This window comes from Nannospalax galili, unplaced genomic scaffold (genome assembly GCF_000622305.1).
Source record: "Nannospalax galili isolate Female #2095 unplaced genomic scaffold, S.galili_v1.0 scaffold54, whole genome shotgun sequence".
NCBI lineage: Eukaryota > Metazoa > Chordata > Mammalia > Rodentia > Spalacidae > Nannospalax > Nannospalax galili.
The window spans coordinates 9099489-9124314 of record NW_008341028.1 but is presented as its reverse complement, the minus strand read 5'-3'; the positions used below and the strand labels follow the sequence as shown (position 1 = coordinate 9124314).

At 48.5% G+C, this 24826-nt stretch overlaps 1 protein-coding gene across 4 annotated transcripts in view; it reads right to left on the bottom strand.

Annotated features, from left to right (window-relative positions):
- Positions 1-565: 565 nt before the first annotated feature.
- Coro2b (coronin 2B) overlaps positions 566-24826 on the bottom strand; it is a 149715-nt gene continuing 125454 nt past the window's right edge. For all 4 annotated transcript variants that reach the window (XM_008836371.2, XM_029565027.1, XM_008836372.1 and 1 more), the window contains exons 4-12: positions 19316-19465; positions 17827-17991; positions 13420-13536; positions 12110-12214; positions 10748-10844; positions 9083-9195; positions 8720-8810; positions 8384-8523; positions 566-2471 (exon numbers count right to left, since the gene is read on the bottom strand). In XM_008836371.2, coding sequence (XP_008834593.1) covers positions 2340-2471; positions 8384-8523; positions 8720-8810; positions 9083-9195; positions 10748-10844; positions 12110-12214; positions 13420-13536; positions 17827-17991; positions 19316-19465 — 1110 coding nt within the window. In that variant the 3' untranslated portion in view covers positions 566-2339. The remainder of the gene's footprint in view (positions 2472-8383; positions 8524-8719; positions 8811-9082; positions 9196-10747; positions 10845-12109; positions 12215-13419; positions 13537-17826; positions 17992-19315; positions 19466-24826) is intronic.

Genomic DNA, 24826 nt, shown 5'->3' with positions numbered 1-24826 from the left:
AGGTTAGTAAGTTATTTTTAAAAATCACAAACACACACACACGCTCACACAAACACAAGCACACACATGCATGTGAGTGCCAAGGTACATGTGTGGAGATCAGAAGACAGGAGCTGGCTCTCTCCTTCCACTGTGTAGATTTCAGGGATGGAGCTTAGGTGGTCAGACTTGGTAGAAGGCACCTTTATCCACTGGACATTTCACTGGCCCCAGGACAGTAATTCTAAATTGGGTGGAGGGTGATTTTGATACCTAGGAGGCACTGGACAATATCTGGAGATACTTTTGTTTGTCAAAACTATGTATAGGTTGCTAGGGCATCTGCATGGTGGGTCCAGGGACATTGATACAGTGTACAGGGCAGCCCCACAGCAAAGTATTATAGGGCCCACGATGCCAACAGTGCCCTCTAGATGAAAAGAACTGTGGGAGGGTATCTGTACAGAGGTAGCAGTCATTCCAGAAATGCAAAGGAGCTATGAATGGGGAGCTGATCACAGAGACAACATTGAGGACCAAGTGGTATCTCCCCCAGGGCTAATGACACAGCTATGCCTCAACTTGATAAGTTGAAAACATTTTATTTCAATTCTATCCTTGGGAGACAGCATAAATAATCACAGAAGACCACAAAGGTCAATGGAGAGAAAGAAAGCTCCAGAAGTGTGAGGGAGGAGATGAGAGTTGACAGTCTAGCTGTGGGGGTGCTGGGAAGAGACACTGCTTCAGCTGGCTGGGAATGGGGATCATCAACTGTTGGCAATAAGAGGCCCCAGGGCTGGCGGGCTCTCCCCCTCCCAGCTCCCTAGGAGGGCCTCTGAGGATGGGAAGTTTTGCAGGTTGTGTTAGGAAGGGCAGGCACAGAGTGTCCCGTGTGTAGCAGATCCTAGCCAAATGACAGGTTCCTAGATCTCCTCCACCCCAAATGTACTATCATAAGAACAATGTTTTTGAGCTCCGTGGGGTAGACGGGAAATGGAAAGAGGGAAAGAAGAGGGGAAAAAAAGAGAAGCGTATAGAAGATCAAAGATAAAATAACATTTCAGAGCTGTGTGTCCTTGGAGCCAGTTCTCTGTCTCTCCACTGTAAAGTGGAGCAGATGGGAGGGTCAGTGAGATCCTGTATGTCAAAGAACTGTGTAAACTTTAAAGTGCTATGTGGATGGAGTGGCTGTGGCCATCTTACGTGTGTAAGGCTGAAAGTGGCTGAGATAGTGGTGGGTTGCGGGGAGGGAGGACAGACAAGTACAGAGCATCCCGAGAAGCCATCAGACCGTTGTTCTTCCTGCCCCAGGGCCAAACTCCACCCTTCCCAGCCTCTGTTTCTAGGGAGAGGCCTCAACTCAGATGGAGGCCCTGTGGGGAGTGAGAGTGAGGAGGACAGGCCAGGAGGGTTGGGGGCACTGAGTGTGATGGGCCTCTGCAGGGCAGTGTGGCACGTTGGCACTACTGGTGTTGGGCAGACCATGGATGTGGTTTCTAGCCCTCATTCTGGGGAATCCTACAATGGGATTGGCATCTCAGTACTATAAGAAGGGCCTTGGCTTTGGGGTCTGGATGCCAAGGGTCCTGGGTCTGCTGTGGACCCTCTGGGTGACTCAGCAAGTTGCTTCCTGATTGCAGCCCTCAGTTTTGTCATTTGACAAGTGGGAATATTAATCCTTGCGCTGCCTGGCCCACACATTAAATGAGAAAAAGCATGTGTGCAAGAGCTTTGAAGAGAACCATGGGGAAGGCAAGGGGTCATTATGGCCTTGGAGAGCATACTCTTCATTCCCTGAAGACAAGTGGGCAGGGGAGGTTGAGACAGAGAAGAGCTGGCTGCCTGGTGCCTACCCTTGGGTGAGATGAACCAGGCTTGCAGGGCAGCTGGGGGCAGAGTGAGATGGGAAGTGAGTGGAGCACTCCACCCTCAATACAGCCCTCACTCTGTGCTTCCTAAGTAATGCTGGGCCCGGGAGTTACCAGTCCCAGTGCAGACAGGTCCTGGCAGCCCCTGTGCAAGGGACAAGTTCAAGTTCCAAGTCAGGCTGTAAACCTGCTTCTCCCTGATCCCTAGAGGGCACCCCTCAGGGAACCAAGGGGGAAGCCTGGCTCCGTGGTGGCAAGGAAAGGGGCTGCCAGTAAGAGCTGGGGGTCTCCAGAAGAGGCTGGGGTCTGATATTAGCATGAAGTCAGGAGGTCAAGGGTCAGCTTCCAGTTCTTGAGGTGGTACATGGGGTCCACCGGCTGGTCCCCAGGTCCAGTCCAGGCTTATCTCTGGGCTCACTGGATAAGGGGTAGTTAAGGGACCAGTAGAAACAACGGAGAGATTGGCTTGGAAAACACCCACCCCAGGGGCTAACAGTTCTTGGGGCTGTTGCGCAGGTTTTTCAGTTCTAGCTGGAGCTGCCGAAGTCGGATGTCTTTCTGTGCCAGCTCCTCCTTCAACCGCCGGATCTCATCCTGCTGCCTGAAGAACATCCGGAGGAGCTGGGGTGGAGCAAGAGACCAGTGAGAGAGCAGGAGAGAAGCCATGGCTCTCAGACTCCCCGCCCAGGCCTGTCCTGCCACCCCACCTCTCCCAGGCTTCCCGCCACTCCAGAGCAACTCAGTGATGCCCACCACCCTTCTTGCATTCCCCAGGCTCATCCCTCCCAGGGCTCTTCTTTGTCTTCGGAGGGAAAGAAGAAAACCCACTGGCCAAGCAGGGTTTGAGGGAGACACACTGCCATGGGCCAGTTTTCCAGCACCCCATGTTTACCCCTTTGTGAACCTGAACCTAAGTCCTTTGAGGCACAGTCTCACTCTGCAGCCCAGGCTGGTCTCAAACTTTGTTACATAGCCTAGTGTGACCTTGAACTTCCGATTCTCCCTGCCTCCACCTCCTCTTCTTTTTTCTCTCCCTCCCTCCCTCCCTCCCTCCCTCCCTCCCTCCCTTTGTGTAACTCAGGTTGGCCTCAAACTTGCTGTGAAGCAGAGGATGAGATGACCTATGGGTGTTTCTGCTTCTTCCTCCTGAGGACTGGGATTACGGATGTGCACCACCATGCCCACCCCCTAATGATCATTGTTACCATCCTAGATAGAATTCTCAAAAAAAAATTATTTTTTTTTTTTGGTCTTTTTGAGACAGGGTCTCCCTGTAGCCCCAGCTGTCCTGGAACTCACTATGTAGACCAGGCTGGCCTTGAACTCACAGAGATCTGCCTGCCTCTGTGTCCCAAGTGCTGGGATTAAAGGCGTGTGCCACCATGCCTGGCTATAAGAATTTCTCTTTTTAAGACAAGGTGCTGGCCTCAATCACCATGTAGCTGAAAATGGCCTTCAACTCCTGATCTTCCTCCCAAGTTCTAGATTATAAGCATGTGCCAGCATTCCTGGTTTATGTTGTGTTGGGGAATGAACCCAGGCCCTCAGGCATGTTAAACAATCACTCTGCCAACTGAGCTCTGCCCCTCTAAAATGTTTTGTGTCCTTCTCTTCTTTAGGAAATGAAGGGTAAAGAGTGAAAACTTGGCCTTTGTGCATAGTGTGTGTATATGCATATGTGTGCATGTTATGTATGTATAGTGTATGTAGTATGTGTGTATAGTGTGTGTAGTATGTGTGCTATGTATGCATATGTATGTGTTATGTGTGCGCATGGTGTATGTATGTGGATGTGTACATAGGTATTTGTAGTATGTGTGTGATATGTATATGCGTGCATGTGTGTTATATGTATTCATGGTATGTATATGTGTGTATATGTATGTGTGTGCATCATGTGTGTACTATGTGTGTGCATGGTATGTGTGTATGGTATGTGTGCATGGTGTCTGAGTGTGGTGTGTGTGTGTGTGTGTGTGTGTGTGTGTGACTGAAGACTGGGCCCAGGGCATGTTAGGCAAATGCTCTACCACTGAGGTATTGCTCTATGCCTAGAACCTTGCTTTAAACATGACTCTATGACTGAAATAGTAAAGTCTGGGCAGTGGTTCAGTTCCCAGCAAACATGGGCAAAGCACGGGTATCTTGGTAGACCCTCACACAGTCAACTCCCTAGATCACCAGTTTTTCGTTGATCTGTAAAGCACACTGAGAAATGCGCACAAAACACTGAGTGGGGAAAACAGTAAGCCACTCCAGGCCCCCTGCGCTAGAGCTGAATGTTACCTACAGTTACTGTACTGTAGATTCTGGCATGAATTACATTTGCTATCATATGTACTTATACAATTTAATTAAATATAATATATATTCATGAAGTGAGTACAGAGAGTTGCCATTTCTATGAAAAATGTAAATGCTGTGGAGAATCTTGTTGAAGATGATAAAAATTGTGGTTCAGTCAGGTGTGGATGATATAACCGTGGAGACAGGTGATACTGGCTGCTCAACTGTAGGCATTTGTCAGAACTCACAGACCTGGGGCTGGGGGTATAGCTCAGTAGAATGCTTGCCTAGCATACATGAAGCCTTGGATTTGATCCCCAGTATTGCATAAACCAAGTATAGCAGTGCATGGGCGTAGGAAGATCAGAATCATCAGAATCAAGGTCACCCTTGACTACATAGTGAATTCAAGGCCAGCCTGAGCTACAGGAGACCCTGTTCTAAAACAAAATGAAACACCCTCACACACATGCATACTACAAATGATAAATATTCTACTTCATTGTACCCATCTCAAAAACAGATTAGAGGACTGGGCCTGTAGCTCAGTGGGAGAACACTTGCCTAGCATACATGAGGCCGTAGGTTCAATCTCCAGTATAGCCAGGAAAAACAAGCAAACCAACAAACACGGAAAACATTGTGAAGGTAGGACTTTGCTTTCAGACTGACTGTATGTTCTGCTTTCACCGAAAAGAAACTAAATTGCTTCTCAGTCTCTTGCCTAAAATCAAGTATAAAAGAAAGTAGAGCTGGAAATTGGAGTTAATGTGTAATTAATGTAAAAAAGACATATTAGGTTCCAACCAGGGAGGCCTCATCAAAGGGAGAGGTTTGGATCTGCATCAAAATACACTGAATGAGCTGGGTCTGGTGGCACAGGCTTGTAATCCTAGTACTGGGGAGGCTGAGGCAGGAGGATGGAGAGTTTGAGGCCAGCCTGGTTTATACAGTGAGATCCTATTTCAACTACCTTCTCTGAAATATTGAATAAATGCCCACATTTTAAGTGTCAAACAAAATTCAGTAATTTAAAGCATCCATCGTTTTCATGATTCCCTCCTTTAGTTGACTTTTCTTTTTTTAAAATAAATTATTATACTATTATTGGGGGGGGAGTTGGCATTGAGACAGAGTTCCACCAGGCTAGCTTGGAACTTGAGATCCTTCTACCTCAGTCTCTTGAGTACTGGGATTATAGGCCTGTGGCCCAGGCTAGCTTTGAACTTGTGGCAGTCCTACTGCCTCTTCCTCTTAATTGCTGGTATTATAGATATGCACCACTGTGCATATTCAACACACAGCTTTTTGAGGTATATAATTCACAAACCATAAAATTAACCCAAGTGAATTAAGTGTACAATTCAATGATTTTTAGTAGTTACTGGAATGTGCAAACATATAACTTCCCTCCTTTCCCCCCCCCCTCCCCCCCCCCTCCCCCCCCCCCCCCTCCTCCACTCCCCTTTTCCCTCCCCCCCCTTCTCCATCTTTCTCTCTTTTCTTTTTGAGATAGGGTCTTATTCTGTAGCCTAGCCTGGCCTGAAACTTACTATGTAGTCCAGGTTGACCTAGAATTCATGGCAATCCTCCTGCCTCCGCTTCTGCGTGCTCAGATTTCAGGTGCATGCCACCACACCCGGCTTAGCAGTTGTTTCTTTACCTTTAGGTCACTGTGCCTCTTTTACAGCCTCACTCTCTCATTGTTATTCCAAGCTTTTTGAATGACTAAAACAATGGATAAATCCAGAGTCCCCAGGGTCTGAGGTAACTTCTTCGCAAGGAGGGAGATGCACAGCTTTGCTCTAGAAAGATGTGCTTGGTTCACACAGAGAAGCTATAAAAGTTTCCTCCAGGTTCACAGTTCTGATTCACATGGGCACCTCTGCTGCTGAATGCAATTTGATTTAACCTTATCGGTCCCTGCTCTCTTCACCCTCAGGCCTGAGGCAGAGTTCAGACCCTCACGGTTGCTCTTCTGGGCATTGCAGCAGCCTGCTTCTACCTTCAAAAAGCAAGACACCTTTTCAGAAACCTCTTTTAAAATTTAAAATATGATATACAAGAATAGAAGGGCAGCCATGAGCTCCCTAATGCCTGTCACTTTTTCTCTGCTCCATCTCTTCTAACACTGCCTCCAGGGCTTATTTTGAAGAAAATCCTGCTTATCACAAGATTTCACCCATCCCCAGAAATCTTAAAATCCCTCTACAAAGGCACATAAACATGTCTATTCCCTCTCTCTCTTCCTCCCTCTCTCCTTCCCTCCCTCCCTCCCTCCTTCCCTTCCTCTCTCCCTCCCTTTCTCTCCCTCCCTCTCTCTCTCCCTCTCTCTCCCTCCCTTCTTCTCTCCCTGCCTTCCTTCTTTCCTTCCCAGGGTTTTTAGTCCAGGCTGACCTTGAACTCCCTATGTAGCCAAGGAACTTGAACTTCTGGTCTTCTGCATTCTCCTGCCAAATGTAGGGATTAGAGTTGTGTACCACCATGCCCAGTTTATGTGGTGCTGGGAATTGAACCCATGGCCTGTGCATTCTAGGCAAGGACCCTATCTATCCACTGAGCCATATCTCTAGCTCACATAAACATATTTCATGGCAGTGATAAAATTACCTGCCAACCTCTCCTTTAAGGCTGACCTTTGAAGTCAAAGATGGTCTGATTTTTAATAAATGATGATGATAGCACATTGTGGACAAGCAGCCCTGTCTAAGACAGCCCTTGTGTTACCTCCCCTTGAGACTGAGCTGGATCTAACAGCTTGTGTCAAGCAACAGAACACAGCAGAAGTGATGACGTGTCTTTCCCAGATTAGATTACAGGAAGACTGTGGCCTCCATCTCTGACACCCTCTCCTGCTCCACGCTTAGTGGGAAGCCGACTGCTGTAGTAAAAGTTGCCTTTAGTGGAGTCCATACAGCAGGGACCTGGGCTGTGAGGAACTGACACCCTCAGCCCAACGGCAGCCCCGTGAGTCGATGTCTGAGCAGGTCCTTTCTCAGCTGAACCCTCAGATGTTACTGTAGCTTCATGAGTAACTGGACCCACAGGAATCCACAGAAGTGAGCTAATAAACCTTTGTGGGGTACTGCAGTTTGGTATGAAATGTCTCCCATAGGCTCTTGTGTTTGAATACTTGGTCCCCAACTGGTGGCACTATTTGGGAAAGTTGTAGAACCTCACTAGAGGAAGTGAGTCACTGAGGGTAGTCCTTGAGGTTTTATAGCCCCACACCACTTCCTGTGCACTCTGCCTCCTGACTGTGGATATAACGTGACTAGATAGCACTAGTTCCTGCTGCAACATATTCTCAGCATGATAGACCATAGCCCCTCGAACTAAGCCCATCCTTACTTGCTACTAGTTAGGCATTTTGGTCACGACAATGAGAAAAATAACTAATATGTGGGGTGAAGTTACTATGTTCTGGGGTCATTTGTTACACATCAGCAAACAGCTAACACAGCCATCCTTTCTTTGAGTACTTGGGCTGAGCCAGGAAGACTGCAGCACACTGGTATACCATCTCTTTAATGTCCACCATTTCACATCCCCATATTCCCACAAGGAAATGGCATTAGATAGGTGAGGAATCTTGTTCAGCCTCTGACAGGAAATGGCAGAGCCAGGATTCACGCCCAGATGGGCTCACACAATCACCATTTAGACGCAATAGGCCTAGGACTTGGTACAGGCATCCTGTAATTACCAGTTGAGCAAGTTGGGATGGCATGTAGTCCTGGAGGGTATAGGTTGAAAGGTAATGCCTTCACAGGTCATGGAGAAGGAAGGCTGAGCTCGAGTTGCCCCAGAATGAGTTTCTCCTCTTCTAAGCGATACAAAGAGCCTTTCATAAGCAGCCAGCACCTCTTCCACAAAGACAGGAAGTGTGATAGACCGTCAGGCAGGAAGGCAAGGCTGTGATACATGAGGCCAGGCTCACTCCTGTTCATTGGTGATTTACAACCCCCATAACACCACATGACAGTAACACTCTGAAATAGATTCATGAGGAGATAACCAACTCTGCTCGTCAACGAATTTGAGGTTGGACAAGGGGAGCATCTCCCCTGACATACCAGCCTCTATTTCCTGAGGTCAGAGGCAATGAAAGCCAATAGCAGGCTACTTATGGTATTTGCCACTGTAAGAAAATGCCCCCAGAATAGAGCTGGCTTACAGGCCGGAAGCTCATAATTGCAGCATAAAGGACTCTAGAGCCTGTGGAAGTAATAACTTTCAGGTCTTACCTCATTCTCTGTCCTGGGTGGGACATTTTCTAATAAATCTATGCCGTTCACTACTACGCTCTTCTTTTCTCTGATGGGAGCCTTAAATACCACTTTCGAAGACTTCTTATAGCCTTCCTTCAGAGACATCAGAACAGGATCTAAGAAGGCAAGGGAGATGGTCTGATTACAACAGGCTGGACTGCCAAGTGAGGGTATCTCAGTGTTTCAGCTTGCTGGCTGGGGGCAGGGAGGGGACATTCAGGCAGGAGGGCATGCAAGCAAGCAGGGCAGGTAAGGGAGTGGCAAAGCCCGCAGCCTCTTGGCATCTCCTGTGGAGCCTGCCCACTGTGGTACCTCGGTTCATGCCTCCCAGCCATTCATCTGGGGTCAGAGCTGGCTCTGTGCCTGGCGTCATGGGGTAAATGTCTTCCTGGTAGGAATCTGACTGCAGTGGGGGAGGAAGAAGAGGAAGGACAACTGGGGGCTGCTGAGAAAGCCCTGGCAGCCTAGTCAAGCTCTTCAAACTGACCTCTGTCCCATTTCCAAGCCTTGTCCTCCCAGTACCTCCCCTTCCATGCAAGCCAACCATCCCCACTTGAGAGTCTCCTCCACCCTCCATGGCAGGTAGAATCTGAAGACCCTGATCCACACCTGAGCCCCTCCCGTTCTTTTCAACATAGGGCCCTTTGCAGCCCAGCCCAGCCCCGCCCCACTCACCCTCCGAGGCACAATCATGGAGATGGGCTCGATCAGGCCCTTCAGTGTCACCAGCTTGTAGAAGCGGAAGACCTCGCAGGCTGACACATCCAGCCCATGCTTGGGCATGACCCCTGTGGGGAGGTGCATGGCACTATGGGATTCTGGCACTACCCAATCCATGTCTCTGCTCACTGCCTGATGTTCTCAACCAGAGGGCAGGCTGCCATGATCCATACAGAGGACAAAGAGTGGCCATGATGTTTTGGGTCAGTATCTCACACTAAATGGTCATTTCTTTTTTAGGGGATAGGCCAAAGTCATGTATCTCATCCTGGTCTCAAACTCATTATATGTGGTCAAGAATGACCTTGAACTGATCCTGTTGCCTCTATCTCCTTGAGTACTAGAAACCAGGGCTTTGTTCATGCTAGGCAAATACTCTGCTGAGTTCCTTCCCCAGCTCTAGATGGTCACTCTTATATCAGCCCCTTAGACCAGATGTGCCTCACCATGGTGTGCACTTTAGAGCTGAGCTCTTTTAGAGCTGGGAGGGACTGTAGAACTGTTTGAAGAGTCCGTTCCTTTCATTCAACTCTCCCCCTAGGGCCAGAGGGCAAGATCCAAGGTGATAGCGTGGCATGGCAGGGTTGCAGGGCCCAGTGCCTTCTGGAATGAACTGTGTTTTCTGGATCTCCATCTGCAAAGAGCAAGGAGGGCAAAGCCACTCCTCACTCACTGGGAGGTTTCAGTTCAGCCTTCAAGAGCCGTTCAGTTGTTCATCTTCTAGAACCAGCTGCATGTGCATGTGTTGTCTCTTTCACAAGCCATAATGTTCCTACTAGCTTTGTCTCCTGAACAGCTACTCTAGGGGGAGGGGCTGCAGGTGATGGGGGCTCAGCTCTGGGGTTCTGCAAACTGGGTTTGAATTGGGACTTTGTTCTCTGTCCATCTTGAAGTCCTTGGGCAAGTTGCTAACTCTGAAATTTAAATTCTTTGGGCAGGTGTGGCCCCCACATGAAGTGACGGGGGTTGAGGGAATGAAGTGCAGAGATGCTTTGCACCTGCCTGGCAGGGTCTTTCCTGTAACTTGATACAAGTGAAAACTCTGGGTCTTCCTTACTGGACTAGAAGCTGTTCTTCCAAATGGAATTCCAGAATGTTCCTCTCTCCTCCATTTTCCCCTCTCCTTTTTTTTCTTTTTTGAAGCAGCGTCTCTCTGCATAATCCCTGGTCTGGCCTTACAGCCTTCCGTCCCCCTGTCCTGGGTGCTAGGATTCTAGGATTCTAGGCCAACTGTGGTGCTTCTTCCTGCTCTACTGGGCAAGGCCACAGCTGTTGCTAGGGCTGGAGTCTTGGCATCCAGAGCCTCAGGCAGGGGCTGATCTAGCCTCTGCTTTGAATTTAGTCACCGAACCCCCTCCTACTATGTGAACCCCACTTTCAGGCAAGTCTCTCCATCTACAACTGGGAGAGAAGACACAGACTGTTGCTGTGCACATGCAGCCGAGTTAGTGCCATGAATGGCAGGCTGTCTGCAGGGGGTCAGATGACCTGCCCAGGGCAGCACCTGCAGGTGCCGTTCCTACCTCCCCATGGGCTGTGGCCTTCGGAGTCTGACTGCCTAGCCACAAGTCAACATCGTCTCTTGTTCACGTAGCAACCCCTCAGCCTTTGGGTCCTTACCCAGGCCTTTCTGTGGGGCCGGAGACCGGAACTCCATGAGGTAGCTCAGGTAGGGCTTCTCAGTGCTGATCTCGTAGTACCGGATGTTTCCATCTCCCTGCGGGTAGCAGAGAATCTATGAGGAAAGGAAGGCAGAGGGAGGGCAGAGCAGGCCCTGGCCTAAGGGCTACAGAAGAGAGCTGTCCCACGTCTCAGAGGTGGTCAGAAGATCAGGGAGACCTGATCTTTAGACCCTGATGGTTCTACTGGGGGCAGGGGTGGAGGTGGGATGGTGTCTATGTGATATGTGTGGTTTGTGTGTATGGTGTATGTAATGTATGTGTGCACTGTAAGTGATGCGTGTGTGTGCATGGGCAGTATGTGTATACGTGGTGTGTGTGTGATGCATGTGTGGTGTGTGTTGTTCATGATGTATGTATATGCGCTTTGTGAGTGGTATGTGTGTATGGTGTGTAGTATGTGTATGGTAAGGTATATGTGTATGTTGTGTGTATGTGTGGTATGTGTATGTGATATAGTATGTGTATGATGTGGTTTGTATGGTGTGGTGTGTGTGTGATGTGGTATGTATTGTTTGTGTATGTATGGTGTGTGTGTGTATGGTCTTGTGTGTGGAATGTGTACAATGTGGTAGGTATGTATGTGTGGTGTGTGTGGTGTGGTATGTGTTCAGTGTGATTATGCATGAATGTATAGTATTACATATGTAGTATGTGTATAATGTGGAATGTATGTGGAATAAGTATGTGTGTGTATGGTATGGTGTGATATGGTACATATGTGGGGTGTGTGTTATGTGTGTATGTGTGTGTATATGTGTTGTTATGTGTGTGTGTGTGAATGTATAGTATTACATATGTAGTATGTGTATAATGTGGAATGTATGTGGAATAAGTATGTGTGTGTATGGTATGGTGTGATATGGTACATATGTGGGGTGTGTGTATGATGTGGTATGTGCTGTATGTGCAGTGTGGTATGTATGTGTGGTATTTGGGTAGTGTGATGTGTATGCTGTGGTTTGCATGTGGTGTGTACACACAGCCTATCTAACAAGGCCATGTTCAAATATCTCCTGACAGGTGTCTCATACTATGTCATTGGTCACTGTCTACATGTCAGCTCAAATCTTTATCCCCATGTACATCCCACTCTACCTTGTCCTATAAGGAGCCACTGACACTTCAGTAAGAGTGAGGGAGGTGTAGACTGAAGAGCTGAGAGCCAGGGCTCTCAGCTGGGCTGGCTCATGGGAAGACAGAGAGGTTAGGCTGGCTTTTCTTAGGGGTAGGGCAGAAGCAGGAGTCTGATGGGGGTGGAGGTCTCTCCTAGCTGCCCCAGTCCCCACTTTACCCCGATTACCTTTCCAGCCAGGTAGAGCATGTGGGTGTCAGCATCATAGAATGGGAACAGGAGGCCCGAGAGCCCATCAATTTCTTCCTCAATCATTGGCATGGACAGGTCCTCCTGTGGGGAGGGTGGTGTGGTTCAGCCTGTGTCTGGGAGGAGGACATGCTCCTTTCTCAAATTCTAGCACAGTCACCAGGGCTATGCCCCTTTTTGCCAAGGTCCCTAACATGTCGAAAAGCCCCTCCCATGGGGGAGGGACTGAGGCTACATCCACTGTCATGAGAAGCTAGGGTGTGAGAAGGACCCAGCAAACAGGAGTAGAGGACTTGTTCTCAGTGTCCCCTTCCCATATCCACAACTTGCTATGTGGCCCCAAGTAAGTCTCTGGGTGTCTCTGGAGTTCAGCCCTAGTCTGCACAAGGAAGGCAAGCATCTTGCAGGTGTGGCCAGGCGTTGTCTGAAAGCCTTTCTGATCCGAAGCTCCATCTCCTGAGGTCCCTGTCCAATCCCAGCTGGCGATGCCATCAGAGGCTGACTGTGCCAGCAAGGACATGGCTCTCTCGGAAGTGTCTTCTTTAGCTCAAACCTGGCTGGCCACTCCTGTGCCTCACCCTGTAACCCTTTAGCCTACTACTGCTTTTGTCCTGTTGAGCACCTCTCCTTAGAACATAGTATGTTTTCAGAGTGTGTAGTTGGAAGGACCTAATTAACCCTTCTTTTCTGTCCTCTGTATGACTGAGGGAACACACCTGTCTTCAAGCCACACAAAGGGCTTAGTGTTTGCTTTGCTTCCGGTACTCCTTGTCGACCTCCAGGGCCTGCTCACTGGCCCGTGATGCTGCTTGGCGGAGGTGGTGGTGGGCAAGAGGACAGGGATGGAGACTGCACATGGGTGCCCCTAACCTGCAGACCCATCAGGAGATCAGGCAGGCCTGGCTGGAGGCTGAGCTGGAACATGGACACTAAGCTGGGCTCCTTCCCTCAGTGTGAAAATTAAAGTTAACTTGTATGTCTGAGGGTTCCAAGGGCCCCAGAGCATGGTGCTGGTGAAAGTTCAAATGCATGCCTGTGTCCAGGCATGCCTGGGAGCACATCCTAGATCCAGCCTGAGTGACCCTGTCTGGTCTACTCTCCACACAAGGATGGGCCAGGCGAGCCTCATTCTAAACCTTTCCTTTTCTGGTAAGTTCCCCACCAACCTGGATGGGGCCCCAGGCACTCAGACCTCTATCTTATTTCATCCAGGAAGCACAGATCCAAGGAGCTCCGGTCTAGGCTACCTGCCTCCTCCCTGCCCACCTGCCAGTCTCCCAGTGGCTGACCTGGTCCCAGAGGGCGATCTGCCTCGTGTTCCACCTGGAAACCCCTGTTGTCAGGAGCCGCTTCATGTTGCCCAGGAACACCACCCGGTTCACTCTGTGGTTTTTGCAGTTTGCCTCCTGGTGGGAACAGAGAACACAGGCGAGCCAGGACTTTTCAATATGTAGGTTCTGTAGAGAGTTGACCAGAATGGTGGCTCCCCAAGATATCCATGTCCTAATTTCATGGTGCTCTGAATTCCCCCTTGATTTAGAAAAAGCGTCCTGGCAGATAGAATTTGGCTAAGAACCCCAAGATGAAGAGATTACTATGATTTTTACAGTTGGGCCAAAAATGCCATCACTGATGTAAGAGAGAGCTGAGATTATCCAGGTTCACAGAGGAGAAGGTGATGTCACCATGAAGTGGAGGTTGGAGTGGTGTAGCCATAAACCAAGGAGCCAGTGACCTCCAGAAGCAGAAGAGGGCAAGAACCCAGAACCCAGCACTCAGGAGGCTGAGGCAAGAGGATCACAAGTTCCATGCCAGCACAGTACATAGTGTGTTCCAAGTCAGGCGGGGCTGCATAGTGAGATCTTGTCTCAAGAAAATAAGCTGGGTGAATCTCTGTGAGACTGAGGCCAGCCTAGATCTACATAGTCAGTTTCAAGTCAGCTGGGGCTACAGGGAGACCCTGTCTCATAAACCAAAGCAAAGCAAAGCAAAACCAACAACAACCCTCCCCAAACAAAAACCAACATGAAACACAAAAGAAAACAAAACAAAAACTGGGTAGATGGCTGTTAGTAAAGAGCTTGTTGTGGGAACTTGAGGAGCTGAGTTTGATCTCCCAGAAATCATGTTTAAAAAATATTTCATAAGGTAAAAGCTCTTGCCGAGGACTCTGACAAGCTGAGTTTGATCCCTGGAACCTACATGGTGGAAGAAGAGAGCTGAGTCTCGAAAACTGTCCTCTGACTTCCACACGTATGCCACACAAACACACACATACACAAAATGAATAAGTGTAATTTTTTATAATTTAAAAGGCGTCAGCTTTGAAAGGTGTCAGCAGGCACCTATAATCCCAGCACTGAGGAGGTGGAGACAGGAGGATCCCTGGGACTCACTGACCAGTCAGTCTAGCCAGTGATCAGCGACCTCTAGGTTGAGGGAGAGACCCTGCCTCCAAAAATAAAACAGAGAACAATCGTGGAAGACACCTGATGTCAGCCTCTGGCCTATACAAGCATGTATACATGTAAATGAATGTTCATGCGAACACATACACAGACGCACAGACACAGGCACACAGACACATGTGTATGCACACACAGAGAAAAACAAAACAAGAACAAGAGCCAAAAAAGACAGGACTGGGCTGACTCTCTTAGAACCTCTGGAGGAAGAACAGCCCTGTAGATACCTCAGTTTGGGACACGGCTCCCAGTGCTGTGCTGGGAAAGAACATGTCTCTGTTGCTTAAAGCTACTTAGTTTGTGGTCATTTGTGACAGTAACCACAGGAGAATGACACAGTTGTCCATAGAGTACTACAGCCCTGGGAACTATGGTGTTAGGCCCCTGCACTACCCAGAGCAGTGGAAGCAGGGAAGGGAGGGGCTCACCTCCTCTAAGCCCTCAGGAGTTATACCATTGGTGCTCTTACCAGGCATCTATTTAATACTTACAACCACAGTCATCCTGTTCTCCTGCTCCCACCTCCTGAGTGCTGGGATTACAGGCATGTGCCACGCATGGCTTCATATAGTATGGGAGCTCAAACCCAGGGTTCTGTGCATACTAGGCAAACTCTCTATCAACTGAGCTCTTTCCTAACTACTCCTCTGTCCCCCGTCCTGCCCATCAGATCAGAATAATGAAGTCTTCATGCCTGACCACCATTTTTTATCAAGTGAGGCAGATCAAGATGGGAAAGAGACTAGTGAGGTAGCCTAAAGATCCTGGCTGGGGTCACTTATTTGGGGGTTTACTCCTAGCTCTAGGCATGTAGTCCAGGCAATGTTCTCACCTGCTCTGGGCTCCTGTCCTCACTTGTGAGTTAGGGGTTTGGGTCCTTGAGCATTCCTTCTGTTCATCGTGGGCCCTGGGCTTGAATTCTAACTCCCCCTGAAAACATGAGATTCAGCTCTCTAGCCCAAGCCTTGGCAGTGTTCTGTGTGAAGCAGAAGGACAGTGGTGTCCGCCGTGGAGGGCTGTCCTGAGCACTGAGACAAGCATGCAGCCTTCTTACTGGTGCGTGGCACACAGGGATGGAGTCCTTGGGAAGCGTTGCTTGATGCCAACAACACTAGCAACTGTGATTCTTCCTTCTTTTCTTTGTTTTTACTTTTGGGGGGACAGGTGAGAACATGCAGTCTAGGCTGGCCTCAAACTTACTATGTAGCTGAAGATGACCTTGAACTCCTGATCTGCCTACTTCTACCACAAATGCTAGGATTAAAGGCATGAGCCATCACTCCTGGCTTGTGTTCTCTCTCTCTCTCTCTCTCTCTCTCCCCTCCTCTTTCATCTTCCCTCCCTCCCTCTTTCCTTCCCTCCCTCCCTCTCTCCCTCCTTCCTTCTTTTCTTCCTTCCTTCCTAAATAGCATTCTGTGCAAGAAAGCGTCAGTTGTCAACTTGACATACCTGGGAAGAGGGAACCTCAGTTGAGGAACTATCCCAATTGAGGAATTTCCTCTACTGGACTGGCCTGTGGGAATGTCTGTGAGGCATTTTCTTGCTGCTGAGTGATGTGGGAGGGCCTGAGTGTCACTCCTGTGCAGGTAGTTCTGGGTTGTATAAGAAAGCAGGCTGAGCACAGGTCAGAGGAGCAAGCCAGTAAGCAGCATTTCTCCATGGTCTGTGTTCAATTCCTGTCTCCAGGCTCCTACCCTGAGTTCCTGCCCAGGCTTCCCTCAATGATGAATAGTGATTGGGATATGTAAGCCAAATAAATACTTTTACTCCCAAATTGCTTTGGTCATGATGTTTATAGCAGCAATAGAAAACAAACTAAGACAGAAATTATGTGTCAGGCTGCTGACTTTAACTTCCTTATGTTGCCAAGAATCCTCTTGCCTCCACTTCCTAAGTGCTGAGATTACAGGTATGCATCAACTCAGCAGTTTCTATGTTGTTGGGGATGGAACCCAGGGTTTCATGCATGCTAGGCAAGCACTTCACCACCTGAACTACAATCTCAGCCTTCCTCCCTCCTTCCTCTCTCCTTCTTTCCTTCCTGTTTGCTCTTGGGGACAGGGTCTGTCTATGTAGCCCAGGCTGGCCTAGAACTTGCCATCAGCTGCCTTGAGTTGCCAGGATTACAGACCTGTACTGCCACACTGCCCAACAACTGTGTTTATTTTTTCTGTAGTGGTGGTAATAGAGGGTTTTGTTGTTGTTGTTGCTGTTGTTTTGGTCTGATACTATTAGACTCTTTCAAGATTAACACTCCAAGGCCAGGAGTCAGTCTTTCTTGAGCACCCTTCAAATTTCATCAATATTTTCCATCCCAGCTAGCTCTATGACTGGCATGTAGTAAGTACTCAAGAACTGTCATTGGTTATTCCCAAATAGCACATAATCCCTTACATCCAAGACCCAGGAGCTAAGGTCACCACCAGCCTCCCTATGTAGAGCCATCTGTAGAAATGGGATCCTGAGTCATTTGTCCCAAGCTCATCCTATGTGGGTGGCAGGTTTGTGAGTCCAAAGTCCTCTTCCTTTGTACCCATGATTAGACTTAGTTAACACCTGGGGACTTAGGGACGGTAGGCTCATCACAGCAGGTCAGAAGAATTTTGTGCTGGATAGCTTTAACACACCTGGGTTGAGGGAGCCTCAATTGGGAAATTGCCTCTATTGGACTGGCCTGTGGCCATGTCTGAAGGGCATCTTCTTGATGAGTGATGTGGGAGGGCCCAGCCCACTGTGGGTGGTGCCACCCCTGGGCAGGTGGGCCTGTGTTGCATAAGAAAGCAGGCTGAGCAGGGGCCGGGGAAGCAAGCCAGTAAGCAGCGTTCCTCCATGGCCTGTGCTCCAACTCCTGCCTCCAGGTTCCTGCCCTGAGTTCCTACCTTGGGCTCCCTGATGAATGTGTGCAACCTGGGAGATGTAAGACAAATAAACCCTTTCCTCCCTAAGTTGGTACTGGTCAGAGTATTTTGTCACAGCAATGAAGAACAAACTAAGACAAATTTCATTTAGAGATTTCACTGAGAGCAGGAAAGGGCTCTTTAGTCCCTCCCTAACCATCACAAGTCCGAGTTCTTACGAGCCTAAAATGGCCCTGAGCACACAGGCATGTCAGCAGGTGTGAGTGAGATGCATGAGGAAGGCCCCAGCCCAGCCCTTTCTTCCAGGCCTGGGAGAAGGCTGAGCCCCAGACCCCAACACCTCCCTTAGCCTCAACAAAACGTAGGGTTCCACCTGCAGAACACGGCCTGAGCGGGGCTCGATCACACGCAGTTTCTTGTCCTTGCACGTGGTGGTGAGCAGGCTGCCATCCGTATTGAAGGACATGCAGAGAATCACGTCCTTGTGGCAGTCAATCATTTTCACTGGCTCACCTATGTCCAGGTTCCAGATGAGGACCTGTGAAGGCAGATGGGCAGAAGGTGGAGTCAGCTGCTGCTGTGGCCATGGGGTGTCTATCTTCCATCCACAACAGATGACCCTGGGAGCAGCTGCCTGTACAAGGCCCGGGCTATGCTGGGGAGTGGCACACTGTTCAGAGTTCTGTGCAGAAAGGCAGGTACATCCCAAGTACACTCTGTGATGGTTCCTATTGACTGTCACCTTGTTGGGTCTAGAATCACCCAGATGACAAACCTCTGGGCATGTCTGTGAGGGAATTTCTAGATTGGGTTAACTAGATTGGGAAGACCCACTTTAAGTGTGACCAGCACCGTTCCATGAGTTGGGGTCCTGAACTGAATGAAAAAAGAGAAAGTGAACGGAGCACCAGCGTTCTCTCCCTCCTCTCCCTCCCTCTTCTTTTTAATAATCTTTTTTAGATTTATTTAATTTTTAATGTGTATGAATAGTTTGCCTGCGTATAAGTGCACCACACACGTACAAACCCATGGATGCCAGAAGAAGGTGTCAGATCACCTGGAACTGGGGTTGACAGATGGTTGTCAGCTGCCATGGGGTGCTGGGAACCAAACCCCAGTCCTCTGAAAGAACGGTCAGTGCTCTTAACTGCTGAGCCATCTCTCCTAGCCCCTCTCTCTCTGCTTCTTACTGTGAATGCAACGTGACTAGCTGCCTCACACTCCTGTTTCCATGCCTTCCCCGCCAGCCCGGACTGTTTCCTCAAACTGTGAACCAGAATAAACCTTTCTTCCCTTAAGTTTTTTTTTTTTTTTTTTGGTCAGGTATTTTGTCACAGCAAGTAAAGTAACTAAAACACACATATTCACTGTAACCCTCAGGGAGACCCCAGCCCCAGCCTTGACTTTGTTTCTGTAGCTAAAATTGAAAGCCATTCTGTGACTGGTCCCAGATGACTGACTTGCCAGAGTTTGGGGTGACATGTAGCTTTACTTTCTTGCTCCCTGCCCCCCCGACACCCCCAGCAGCTTGGGTTGTTCCTTTCCCTATCAGGAGGGCAGTGGTTGCCTCGTGGATAAGAAGTGGCTAGGCAAAGGGTATGGGCATTTTCCTTTAGTCCAGAGGACTCCAGAGAAGACAGGAAAAATGTCTTGAACCCTTGTATTTCCCAGGAATAATGGGCATGCAGGAGATGCTTAATCATGTGTATCCAGCGAGCTAGTGATTGAGCCAATAAATAGGTGTTTGAATGAGGGAATGAATGGGTGAGCTCAGCATCTTAAGACAGTCCACCCCCATTCCTCCCCCATCCCTCACCATTGAGCCAGCTCTCACCAGGCTGCCCCCGACCCCAACTACACACCTTGTAGTCATAGCCAGCGCTGAACAGGATATTATTGGTTGTGGGGTGCCACTCAACCAGCCCCACACGCCGGCTGTGTCCATGCAGCTCCAAGAGCGCCTCAGTCATGTTCCTCTTCAGCCCGCCATCTGGGATCTCCCAGATCCGTACCTGCGGAGGGGAACCCCAGAGCTTGAGCTGAATGGGCGAGGACAGGGAGTGACATACATCAATGGCCCTGATCCTGGGACACCAGGATTTCTGGAAACTACTGAGGAAGGCACTTCCTGGTTTGAGTCAGTGACAGAGGCCTGTGGGGAGGCTCCAGGATGAGAGAGGGTGGAGAACACCCCTCCTTGGCTTCAAAAGGTGTTTTCTGCCAAGGGTCTGCAGATCATGAACATTATTCCCAACTTGCTGTTTACTTATTTATTTTTTACACAGAGTCTCGTATAGCTTGGGCTAGTCACGATGCAGCAGAAAATGATGTTGAACTTCTGATCCAGTCTCCACTTTCTGAGTCCTGGAATTACAGGAGAGCAGCACCATGCCTAGTTTTACTATACCCCGTGTTTGTAGTGTTGGGGATAGAACCCAGAGCTTTGTGCAGACTGGGCATGCACTCTACCAGCGGAGTCACATTCCCAGCCCCCAGCATGCTGCTCTTGCCATGCTCCTGCCAGGCTCAGGACTGTCGTGAGAAGCTTGTAAGTACCGAGTTAAGCCTGCCTTTGCTTTCCTTCCCACACCCGGAGAGAATCTGCCGCCCTTCACTCTGCTCTCCTTCGCCTGTGCCACCTCCTCTCTGTGTCCTACATGGTGACTCTCACTCTGTCCCTGACCCTGGATGGATGCTGGGGCAGAGGGAGGCTTTGGTTTGTGCCAAAAGGTGATGAACTAAGGGGCACAGTCTCTGTGTAGACATCAGGTCTGAGCTGAGGACTCAGGCAGAGCCCCATGAAGCAGCTTTACAAAGGGACCAGCACATGTAAACAACTTAGACCACCTTAATTTTTAAGATTTGTATTTATTATTGTGTGGATATGTACAGTGTGTGCGTGTGTGTGTGTGTGTGTGTGTGTGTGTGTGTGTGTGTGTGTGTGTGTCAGAGGACAACTTTTGAGAGTCAGTTCTCTCCTTCAACTGTGGGGTCCAAGAATCAAACTCTGGTCCTTAAGCTTGCTTGGCAAACACTTCTGAGATACCATTTAAAATCTTCTAAACCAGGGGACAGAGAGATGGCTCAGTGGTTAAGAGCATCTATGATATTGCTCTTCCAGAAGACTGGAGTTTGGTTCCCAGCACCATGTTTCGTGACTCACAGCCACCTGCAACTCCAGTTCCAGGAGATCTGACACCCTCATCTGGTCTCTACGGGCATGCTCATGCTCATCAGATACACTGACACACACACACACACACACATACACGGACATAAATAAAAATAAATCTTTTCAAACTGAAATTAAAGGGAGCAAGAGAGCCCATGTTGGCAAGACTCTGCTAAGACTCATGGGAACTGGTGGTGTTGGTTACGGTATTGTAAGCCAGACGGCTTCTATTGGATGCCATTGGTAATCTTTAGTAGGAATCATTATTTGATAATCTTTGACCCAGGAAGGCACAAAGATGTTTGCTGTGACATCATCTAGACAAAATGTGGAGATACCCTAAGTGACCAACATCAGTGGGACAATTTAATATGCTGTCAATCTGTCACGGTAACCACTTGGTTATAACCCTGAAGGCTAGAACTTCATAGAAGACATCTTAGAGGAAGCCAAAGACAGACCCTAGGCCTGGGGGCAAAGCTGGGAACTGGGATGCTGGAAGGGAAGTCCTTTGCCAAGTTTCCTGACCAACAGGGTGCATCTTCTCAGACTATGGAAACAAGTGTCCACTAGAAAATTCTTCAGGACTCATCTTCCCACAAGCTGGGGGTTTCAGGGCAAGGGACAGAAGTTCCATCAAGGACTTGGGACCACCCTTGGGTGAACCATTCTGTTTCAGAAAATCAACCTTCTTGACACAAAGTTCTGTGCCCCCGTTTCCTCACTGGGACCCCCTTGGTGGCTCCAGCCTTCAATAAAGCCTCACACTCCCCCACAGGCCTCCTTGCTGGGTGTGGAGAGTGACATAAAGAGGGATCCAGCATGACCTACCATCTTCTTGGACAAGGTCTGTGCTAGAATGTTCAGGATGAAAACTGATCTGGAAATAGTAGGGACAGTGGCATGTGGATGAGCTTGTAGCTTCTGGGTCCATGATTTGATGATCACCTTTGTCCCTAAAATGTACTACAGGAGGTGACTTTTGAATTGAGAAAACTAATGTTTGAATTGATATATGTACACACACACACACACACACACACACACACCATTTTTTTCCTAAAAGGCTACTATTATGATTGTTTCTTGATTTTCTTTTTCTCATATAACTACAACTAATAGGTATCTTTGCATACCACCACGTGTAAATCTACCATATATATGTACATATATATCATGTGTACATGTATATGTTTTCAAGTGCACACGTGTGTACATACACATTCATATGTGTGTTTGTGCATATCAAACACATACACATGTTTGTGCCTGAAGATGTGACATGGCCTCTGTCTAGGCTCCACCCCCCACTTACTAGCTGAGTGACTTTAAATGTGCTTGCTAACCCCTCTGAGGCTCTGGCTATTGGTCTAGAAAATAAACAGAGACCTATGTGCCTTGCAGAAGCATATTGGTTAAACCCACCTGGGTTCAGAGTCATGTGAACTGACATGTTAAGTGGCAGCTGGGCTGCACCTAGGGAATGGAAGGCAGGCGGGACCTCAACTCCAGCCTCTGGGCTGGATTCAAACCTCATTGAGCCAGAGCCACACGTGGACAGAGCGAGTGTTGTATATGGGGTCCAAAGCAGAGCTTGGGGGACCAGGAAGAATAAATCTCCCAAAGAGGAGTCCCTATGTGATATCTGACACTTTCTCTTCAGGGCCTTTATCCACGAATTGAAACAAGTTGATTTCCCAGACTTTTCTGGCTCTGACTTCATTGAGTGCTTGCTTGTTGGAAAGAAACTGTTCTGCTTGACCTATAACCATGGCAAAAATCTGGTACCAGATACTATAACAGTTCTGAGGAAAAGCCGCAGTTTACAGTGGGTTTCAGAAACCCAGAAGGGAGCTTTGGTCCCTTTGAATGCAAGGAATTTTCTGGAAACAAAGTGTGGCTGGGATGTGGGAGGAACACCATGAGTCTACCCAGAGGGTGTCCCTAGAGGTTATTCCAATTCAACAGGAAACCCAAGAGTCTGCCAAACCGGATTTGGGGAAGGAAAGGGTGGAGAGAAGTATCCAGAGCACTCCCTCCAGTAAGCCAGATGTGCCTGGGACTGTCCCCTTCCTAAGTCCCAGGGCCAGGATCTTGTTGGACTTAGTCACATTTAGTCCAGCAGAATTTAACCCATTGGATAAGTGGATGGTCCTGGGCTTCCAGGAGCTTAGAGTCTTCAGAAACAGCAGACAGGCATAGACAAGGCGAAGAAAAAGCAGCTCAAGACAGTGGATAAAGCCTCAGAAGCAGTTTCCACGTGCGTGGGGAGGGAGCAGCTAGTCAACAAAGCAGGGGGCTTGACATCTCACAGGCTCCCTGCAAATCTAGGCTCTGACATCATTAGTTGTGAGTCAGTGACCACTCGGCCTCTCTGAATAGCTCTTCTCATCTGAAGAGATGTTCTGCCCAAGCAGCACAGTTGCCATGAAGACTTAAGAAAAATTGAGTGTAGACACTCTCAGGAAGATGACCAAGGTCTTAGCACTATCTACTTAAATAATGCGTACTTAATATTAAAAATTATAGACAACTTTTCTATAGGTCAAACTTTAGACAAAACTCTTCTTCTTTAAAAAAAGAATTATTTTTATTTGTGTGTGTGTGTGTGTGTGTGTGTGTGTGTGTGTATACGGACACACGCATTCAAAAGCTTGTGGAGGTCAGAAGAGGGTATTGGATCCCCTGGAGCTGGAGTTACAGGTAGTTGTTAGCTGCTTGACATGAGTGCTAGGAACCAAACTTGGGTCCTTTGCAAGAGCAGCAAGCGCTCTTAAGCCCTGAGCGACCTCTCCAGCCTCTCCTTTTTCTGTTGTTCTGAGACGGGGTCTCGTGTAGTCCAGGCTGTCCTTGAACTCACCATGTATCTGAGGGTGACCCTGAACTGTGTCTTCTTCTACTTCTCAAGTGCTAAGGTTATAGGTGCGCTCTGCTCTGCCCAGTTTTTTGTTTTGCTTTATTTTAAAATCAAAATGAAGATACAAATGCCTACACCAGCCTAGATCTCTGGGGTCGGGTTATCAGCATCTCTGTCTTCCATGGCTACATCTTACGCTCCTGGAAGGTCTAGTCTTCAGGGAAGTAGCACTAGCAGCCGTGATTTCTTCTGACAACAGCATCTTCTTCTGGATCCTCCAAAGGCCTCCGTGAGACTGTTTTACATGTAACCTTTTGGTTTTTAAAGTAGGAGTGTACTCTAAAACAGCAACTAAAAGTATGTTCAAGTAAATAGATTAGTAACAAGATGGTTTATTATCATTATCAAGTTTCTATGCGCTATGCTTTTATTTATTTTTAAAATTTGTTTGATCTTTGTGTGTGTGTCTATGTGTCTGTGTCTGTGTCTGTGTGTGTCTGTGTTTTTTGAGTGCTTTCTAGGGATCTGAACTCAAGTCCATGCTTGCACAGCAAGGGCTATTATCCAAGGAGCTATCGCTTCTCTCCTAAAGAGCCAGCCCTTTATTTTTTTATTTTTTAAGGCAAGGTCTCATGCAGTCCAGGTTGGCTTTGAACTGGACATAGTCAATGATGACCTAGAAATCCTGATCCCCCTGCCTCTACCTTCCAGGTTCTAGGAATACTGGCACGCACCAATGCCTGGCTTTGCATTTGCTGTTTATAGGGTAGGTAGCACAGTAGTCTATGGGTGCCAGTGTCACAAATGTATTATACTATGGCACTGCAGCAGCTACAGTGCCACCAGACCATAGGAATTTCCCGTGGACATGTCATCTACTTTGTCCATCCTCCATGGAAACGTCACTATTCAGCTCACAGTCATACCTAGAAATCACCTTTCTTGGGATGCAAGCCTCCTACTGGATGGCTAACTCCACGGTGCAGGCCGCTCTCCCTGTCTCTCCAGCAGGGGGAACACTGCCTGGCACAGAACAGGGTCCCGGATGGGTTTTGTTTCCTTTGTTTTTCAGTGCTGGAGAGCAGACAGAACTCAGGGCCTTGAGCATGCCAGACAAGTGCTCTCCCACTGAGCGACAGCCCTCGGAGGGCTGTTATCTTTTGGGGTGTAGAGAGTAGATGCTGGATGGAGGAGTTTGAATAGTTCAAAGAAAGATGCTGAGCTTGGCCCACCAGGGAGGGGAACCTCACTCAGCTCCTCCATTCTCCCAGGAATTCTCTCCCTTGTTCTTAAATGCCAGAAACCTTTCTCTTCTCCTCCCATTCCTCTCCCTTTTCCCCCTCC